The sequence below is a fragment of the Sphaerodactylus townsendi genome, linkage group LG03, assembly GCF_021028975.2.
Source record: "Sphaerodactylus townsendi isolate TG3544 linkage group LG03, MPM_Stown_v2.3, whole genome shotgun sequence".
Taxonomy (NCBI): domain Eukaryota; kingdom Metazoa; phylum Chordata; class Lepidosauria; order Squamata; family Sphaerodactylidae; genus Sphaerodactylus; species Sphaerodactylus townsendi.
Genome location: NC_059427.1, coordinates 126,009,777 through 126,018,266, shown reverse-complemented (window position 1 = coordinate 126,018,266; position 8,490 = coordinate 126,009,777). Strand labels below are relative to the sequence as shown.

Sequence of the window (8,490 nt, the reverse complement as noted above, 5' to 3'; positions counted from 1 at the left end):
CCCGGGGTCGCCGCAGACGCAGAGCCCGGGCAGAGAGCGAGCGTGCGCGCGCGCGCCCCTGGATGAAGCGGCTGGAGCGGTGAGCAGCGAACCTCGCCCGCCCGCTCGCCCCCCTCTGCAAGATGAGTGCGGCGCTGCCCAGCCTGGTGGCCTGGCTGGCTGTCCTGCTCCTGGGAAGGATGGACCGCCTGGCCGACGCCTGCAGCTGCTCTCCGGTGCATCCGCAACAGGCGTTTTGCAATGCAGATGTAGGTAAGGAAAGGACGCCCGCCCACCACCCGCCCGCCCTTCTCTGCGGCTCCCCTAGCGGCTTCTTTTCGTGGCGTGAGCCAACCTCGTAGGTCTTTCTCCAGCGGGGGCTGCCTCGTCTTCTCCCGCTGCAAACTCACTTGTTAACAGCCAAAACAACCCCACCCCTTCATTCTTGCAAGAAAAAAAAAAGCAGCCGCGGGTGTTTTGGGAGGGGTGTGAGGAAGATTATCCTGTTCTCCCCGGCCCCGGATAAATCCTGCTAGTTTCTATTGTTAAAGATTGCCCTTCATCGGCTTGCCCTTCCTTCCGCCGAGTGACTCCCCCTCGATTGTCCTTTCCCCCTTTTTCCCCCCCCCCCCCCCCCCCCCCACGCCCAAACACGCTCCCTCTGACCCGATCCACAGGAATTCATTTGAAAGCACAAAGGCAACCACGGACTCAAATTCCTTTTTCTGGTGATGGCTCTCTGCCTGCAAGATGTAGGAGGCTGCCAGGCGCTGGTGGGAACAGCTTCAGAGGTGGAAAGTGGAAGGGAAGAGGTTAGGTCAGGAAATCAAAACTTCACAAACGCAAACAAAGTGTAGGAACACCTTCCCAAAAGGCACAGAGGCAGAAGAGGGAAGGAGGTTTCTTTCTTATCAACACAGGATCATTATGTAAACACAGGCACATTTGAAAAGACTGATTTCCAGAATATCTCACCTTGGCCCCAGGAAACCCTCTGCCAGTTGGCAGTCGGTGTGAAGCTCACCAGGTTTATGGGCTGTACTAGTTTAAATCGGCTTGTGCTCAGAAGTTTTTATTTACCCGTCTTGAAGTCAAAGTGCAGATTGCTACGATCTCTGTTTTGGGATTCTCTTACACATGCTTGTTGTGAAGCAAGGCAGTTCCCCATGAAGTCATCTGTTTGGAGAAAACCTCAAAATGAAATGCTGTTTCAGCCTTTCCATTCTGGTAGCCCTCAGAGGCCTGAGGGGCCTTCGACCTACAAAGTGGAGGAAACCCGAGAGACCGAGGGAGGGAGGCATGGCAGGATATGAGTCCCCTGCCTGGCTGATGGTAGTAACAGAGAGGCTGAGGGGGACATAAGTAAGCCAGGTCGACACAAAGTGGAAGCTTGATTCTCATGTTCTTCCTGCATATAAATATCTTCTGTCGCTCAAGAGCCTGTCTCTCAGGAGCAGCTTAGCTCTGTTGCCATTTTTGCTGCATTCATGCCAGCCTGCTTTTGCATTTAGGGGCATGTGTAGCCAACCCCTGGATTCCTGGAAAACAGCATTTACTGTATCTCAAAGGCCTCTGCTTGCCCCATCAGCATATCCTTCCTGTTCAGCAATCAAACTGGAGTCCCATATTGCTTAAAATCCATCTTTCATCATGTCCAGGACCCTTTCTTATTGGTTTATCCCTCTCCCAGGAAATAATTGAGTCATGTTGCTTAAGGAGAGGCATAAAGTCAATATACTTTCAGGAACTCTAGCTATTTGCAACAGTTTGTCTTTGCATTGGAAGAGCCTGTGATTGGGCTGGCAGAGTGCCTGCGTAGCACTCATGCCAATGGCTCTTACTTTGGGGCAGTTTATTCTGGAGAAAGCTGAGAAATAGGTGCGGTATCCTCTTGTCTTCCAAGCCTCCTGTGTTTGACCATTTTGTCCAAATAGTTGGTGTAATTTGAGACAGGTCTGTTCAAGCCCACAAAACTTTTTTTCAGGTGTAGCTCTGGAAGTTACAACCATGAGAAAAATGTCTCTGAGTGCATGTAATGGACAAGCATGGTTGATCTACAAACACCTTGTACTTTTAGAAATTAACTAGTGCAACTCAGTGTATATTTTTTGGCTCAAGAGGAGAAGAGAATCTCTGTCCAACTCTGTTAATATTGTGAACAAAGACTGTTGGGGGGAGTCTGAAGAACAGTTAGATTTTATATTTTGCTTGGTCTACCTTTCAGGATCACTTAGTTGCTTCCCTTCCCCACAGCAGACACCTTGTGAGGTAGGTGGGGCAGAGAGAGTTCTGAGAGGTCTGCCTCTTACACCCAACAGGCTTCATATAGAGGAGTGGAGAATCAAACCCAGTTATCCCGATTAGAGTCCACTGCTTTTAGCCACTATACCCTGCTTGCTCCCTTAATTTCCCTTCTACCTTTTGCCTTGAAAAGTTTCAAGAAATATAGGATTTTGGAGTCCGTTCCTAGCTGTCTCCCCTCTTGTTTCTTGAAACTTAATGCTGTGCATCTTGGGAACTGTCTTTTGAGTGTAAGCTGAGAGATGTCTTCACCATGGCCTCCAGCTCAGCATGCTGAGCTTCTAATGAGAAAAATTAGCATTGCATGTTTCCATCTTGATTCAATCAAAGTTTCCCTCTGCAGGCTCAGCAAAATGCTAAAAGGAGGGCTCGATCATTCCTTTTCGTGATGTCATTGTGTGTCTTTTTGCACAGTTTGGCAATTGACAGGAAGAGCTGAATGGGTAAGACTACTCTGCCCTTCCAGCCTGGCCGCGTTGTGCTGGGTCACTCCGCAGTTGCTCTTTTATTTGTAGGCGTTGTCTGCCTTCCTTTCCAATTTGCTCAATCTGGAAGCTGTGGAAAGGCAGGGCCTGGCAGGGCCTGGAACTCAAATTCCTTTTCCCATGAATAATCCCCTTATTAAATCTTAGCATATTAAACAAACAGCCCTGGCCCTAGCTTCCAGATCTCACTCCAGAGATGGAATTTGGAAATACTTTGGCAGTGCACCCACTCTGCTCCATTGATGGTGTCAATTAGGAGATCCAGATTCTCTCTATCTGTCCCAAGCTGCCTTCCCAGATGTTCAGAAAATGGAGCAGCTGTTGTCAGCAGCGGCTGTCTGTGGTTTCATTTTGCTTTGCAGTATATTTTCCTTCCATAAGAATAAGTCATTTGTATTTTCTCCTGGGAAGAGATTTTGAGCGTATGAAATCTTGCATGTGGTTCCTGTGACAGCTTCTTTGGTTCCTGGGGATTGGACTTGATGGACCTTGGGATCTCTTTCAACTCTATGCTTCTAAGAATGAGCCCTATTTACAAATGCATTGTCATTGGGACACCTACCCTGACAGTTTTAGCAGCAAATAACCCCTCTTGATTATTTATTTAGGTATTGTGGCTTTACAACATCATTTCCCCTTCTTCCATTTTATCCTCACACCAGCAACTCTATAAAGTTAAGTTAGGTTGAGATAGTGACTGGCTGATAATCACCCAGAAAGGTTCCATAGTGAAGTGAGAATCTGAAACTGGACCCCCCAGATCCTACACTCTGGTACTATAGCCATTGAATCTCACTGGTTGTCTGCTGCTGGCAGCAGTCAACCAGGGTAATCTGAGAGCTGATTCTCTTCTAGGTATCCGAGCATGCAGTTTAATCTTTTCATTCCTCCTCTTCAGTATTCCTTAAATTTCACATCAAAGGTTAATTTATAGCACTGCAAACAAAAAATTTAGCGAGGAAAATGAATAGTCTAACAGGAACCAGGAATTAGAGAGAAGCAATATCGATTATCAAGAAAATATAAAACCAAATATTTCTCATGTGGACTCTCATAAGATTACTTCCTCCCACAAGCTTCTGGCCACCATTTTTGTTGTCTGGGGACAGGCACCCAGAAATGGGAACTGAGATCTCATGAGAAGAACAAATCTCTCAATAGTTTATGAAATGGCACGTTGCTTTGAAAAGAATCCTGGGAAAATGAGGGAGGAGAGTTATCTTTGGTAGCTGTAAGGCAGGGGTGGACATTGAATGGGTCTTAGGTAGGCAGGCAGCATGTGGAAAAAGGGGTTAGTTATCCCCCAAATCTGCTGTTTGAGGCAACCACCTCAAATCACCTCATTGTAAAAGTTGGTCCTGTCAACTGGAATGCACAATCTAAGGCTGTCTTCTGATACAGTTGATAAGGAGACATCTTGCTGTAGTGTTTGCTGTTTTTTTAATGTTAAGGACCACTACCCTTTCTTATATCATAAAATAATAGGTCATAAAATACTGATAGCTGCTCCTAGTGTTTCCTTCCACAAATCTCAAAAGCTGCCCAAGGTAGACACAGAGACCCATACCTTCATGTCACAAGGGGAGGTTCCCAAAACGCCTTGCTTTGAAGAGAAGGGAGGAACAGCCGTAGAATGGGTGACACCCATGGAAAAGGAATCAAGTTAGAACGAGACAGGAAATGTTAGTCACAGCAGTGGCCTGTCAGCAGGAAGCACTGTACGAGGAATGATTGACCTAAACATTCTTGGTAAAGGGCTAAACAATATATACAACAACCTACATCTTAGCATTCTAATCTTACATTTGGAGTTGGTGGAGAGAGGAAAGAACCAGCCATGTGAGCTCCAGTATTGGGGAAGAAGGCAGTCTGGTGGCTTCTGGGGGTCACAAGATAAAGATAAGGAGCCAGGATAAGGTGTAGGGAAGGCCTGATGGGTCCTGTTTATTTTTTGCTGGCCAGATTCCATTCCCACAAGCAGGGCCAAATCTATTAAAAATGGTGCCCTGGGCAAACATTGCCCAGCATTGAGCTGTGCCCACCCTAACTCCACATGGAGGTCAGAGAGGCGGCTGCCATTCAAGGCTGGGCTGGACTGGAATCCAGCTTTAAACTGTGGGTTCTACCTCTAAAACCTGGAGTTTAACGCTGTGCCTAGTCAGGCCGGGCCCAACTTTGAACTGCGGACTCAGCCTCGGCCATGCCCAGCTTTATATTGTCAATTCCTCCCTCGGAAGTTCTCCTTCAAAGTTATGCAGACTTCAGTGGGGGGAAGGGGAGCCAGCAGTATAAAGCTGAACCCAGCCAGGCTGAGCCTGAAGTTCAATGCTGGTCTCCGCCTGGCTGGGTCCAGCTTTAAATTTCAAGCTTTGAGGCAGTTTAAAGCTAGACCCAGCTGCACCCAGCCTTGAACTATGCACCCTACCAATCCATGCAGAGTTCGGGGGCGGGGCACAAATTGACCACCGGACCTGGTCCCAGACTCAAACTGCATGCTTCACCCCTAAACTCCACATGAAGTTTGCAGGGGTGCAGCTCTAAGGAGGGGTTCTGAGCTGGGAAGGATCTAGGCTGCTTGGCAACCCCCACAAGCAGCGCCTAGGGCACGAGCCCTGACTTACCTCATCTTTTGCCCTCAAGTGATACTTTGGAACCAGAAGTTCCTATTCCTACCTTTCTCTATCTTTCCACAAAACCAACTGTTTCATTTTATAGGTGATTGCTGCTCATGGCCAGTTTCCCAAGATGGTAGTGGAAGGGTGTCAACTGTGTGAATAAAAGCATAGAAGTTGCAGCAAATGACCTAGAAATGAATGTAGTTCAGCAAGAAATGCTGGTGGAAAAAAAGTCCGTATAGAGCTCTTTATATTTGGTGTATCTGAGATTTCTACTTTTTTTACCTGGGCAAATGAGTAGACTTGTGATGGCAGAGAAGAAGAAATGATGTGTGGCACTCAGAGGTGTAGCGCCAAAGGGGTGGGGTGAGGGTGGGTGTTTGACGCACCAGGTGGGCACCTCTGCGGAGGCAGGGTCGGGGTGGGACAGGGCGTTCTTGGGGCTTGGAGGGGCACGTGGCACGTATGCGCACTGGGCACACTTCCCCTTCGCTTCGTCCCTGATGGCACTTTCCCTTGACTCTGCTTCTTGCCTTGTGTATTTCTGTTTTTGAGTGGAAAGGTAGACATTCTGATATGTTTTGTTTTGCCAAGGGGTGTCACAGCCTGTATCAAGTGGTTGTGGGTAAGGTTTACACAATCACACACACTTTTCACTCATGGCTGTCGCTTTTAAAATGATTCTTTGGCTTAAAAGAAATAAGAATTTGTGGGTCATAGATACAATAATAGTAGTTAATCATGATAGATAAATGGAAACAACATGTTCAGAGGCATGCTGCCTCTGAGCACAAGACTCTGGGGAACAATGACTCAGAGTGGACATCACCTTCCTACTGAGCATGTGACTTTACTAGAAGATCTCGCAGGTTGCTGTTAGAAACCAAGGGCTGTACAAGATCGTCGGATGCAGGAATACAGCTCATGTGTCTGTATTCCGTTATTTCTCACATATTTGGGCATGCACTTCACAGACCCATGCACATTTGTGCTATTTTCACTTTCTTTAGCTGACTTGGCCCATGAACAACCAAGAGATATCTGTTTTCTCTACTTGCATTCCATTGCACTGCCTTGTAGTAGAGCCTGTAGAAAACTGCAGTTGGGCTACATATTTTCCTGCTTGACATTGCTTTTCATGTCGTCAGTGATGAGCACTCTGCCTTATGGTGGCATAATCATCAGGCTCTGTTCCAAATCTGGAACTTGTAGTGGGAACCTTATGCTGCACCAGACAGCTGGTGCTTGTAGGATGCTCTGCTTCCTTCCAGGTCCTTTAATTACCTTGGAGCTCTCCCAGTCCATTGCCTGTCATGTCAGATCAGCATAGGAAGCCCAATCTATGACTTGCCCCAGCCCATCAAGCTCTTCCAGATTCATTAAGCACATAGACATGAAACTGTAGGTTGCTCTGGCTGTGCTTCTTGGTGCCTGTCCCCATCTTGTATGTATTATATGCCTTAAAGTCACAGGTGACTTACAGCAACCCCAGCAAGGGACTTTTAAGGCAAGGTTTCCCATTGCCTCCCTCTGCACAGTCTTTCTTGGTGGTCTCCCGTCCAAGTCTGAGCTTGCTTAGCTTCCAAGATCTGACAAGACTGGGCTACATAATTCTGACTTCCTTTCCCCTCTCTCCATCTTAGGCTGTGTACATTTCAGGGTGATGACACTCATAACTTTTTAGGAGCAGTGAGGCTGTTACGGAAAGTGTTCTTGCAATAGTCAAAATATGCCCTCCTTTCCAGTGTAACCCCCCACCCCCACTCACATACCAAAAATCAACCCCCTCAAAACCTAGTTCTTTAAATGTGGTGCAGAAACCAACTGTGCACAGCACTAATTGGCTGCCGCTGTGACATCTGCAAAAAATCTATTCTCACCTTTAATCTTTAGAACAGTTTTTCATTTTTATTTATTTATTTATTTATTAAACTTATTGGCCACCTCATCCCCGAAGGGCTCGAGGCGGTTCACAATATGGCTGTTCTTCAGGACAGCAAATCAAAGCAACATAAAACTTAACCCATTAAAACTTAAGCAGCAGTTACTCAACAATTATAGATTAAAACAACAGAAATTGTTTAACAAAAGTTGTTTAAAGCAGGCGCCCGATCAAAAGGCCAAAAAGAAAGGGAGGGAGTAGGCAGGGCCCGTGATGGAATCGGGAAATCAGGCCCAACCAAGTTGACAAAAGATGGAGAAAAAAATCTTATTTTAAAAATAAGATTACAACTGAACAAATAAATGCACAAAACATTAATTTTTTTGTAAAAAAAAGTGAGGGGGAAGGTGGCATGCATGATGCATATGGGGAAGGGGCAAGACTGATAGCTGACTGGAGTTTGGTTTGCTAGCATCGCACTGCGATTGAAGAATGAGCTATGAGCTCTGTTTTAGTATTGCATCTTTCTTCATCCACACCCTTCCACCCACATATACACACCCCTAGCTCCAGCCCTTAGATTCTGCTCTCAGAATGTGAAGGTTTGTCTCTAGTTCTTTCTGTCCAGACTACTCTCTGAGGACTGAGTATCCTGCCAAATGTCCTCGTTTCTAGCTGTTCAATGCCAGGGTCAAGAATGTGACCCTTGCCTGCCCAATGTGACCCTTGCCTGCCCATGGTGTTTTCAAGGCAAGTGATTAAGCAGACGTGGTTTGCTATGGCCTTCCTCTGCAAAGTTTTCCTTGGTGCTCTCCCATCCAAGTACTGAACCAGTTTAGCTTCCAAAATCTGATTAGATCTGATTATACCAGTGGTGGCAAACCTATGGCACTCCAGATGTTCATGGACTTACAATTCCCATAATCCCCATGCTGGCAGGGGATGATGGGAATTGTAGTCCATGAACATCTGGAGTGCCATAGGTTCGCCACCACGGGATTATACTATACCATTCCACAGCCCATGGATGCTAATAGTCTATGGAAATCATTGGCAGCAGAGTAGTGAACCAGTCTATGAACCAGTCTGTGCAGCTGGAATAGCCTACATTCTTCCAAATTCAGATTATGGGATGGGAATCATTTGAGACAACTTTCTTTTTATGTTGACATTCCTAATATATAGATGTTGCAAAATGGTGACTTCAAAATGTAGGATGTTGATACAG

General features: G+C 46.4%; 1 protein-coding gene across 1 annotated transcript in view; it reads left to right on the top strand.

The window, feature by feature from the left end:
* The window catches only part of TIMP2 (TIMP metallopeptidase inhibitor 2), a 35,140-nt gene continuing 26,650 nt past the window's right edge, over positions 1–8,490 (top strand). The window contains 1 exon segment of the mRNA XM_048489860.1: positions 1–252. Within this exon segment, the coding sequence (XP_048345817.1) occupies positions 123–252 (130 nt within the window). The 5' untranslated portion in view covers positions 1–122.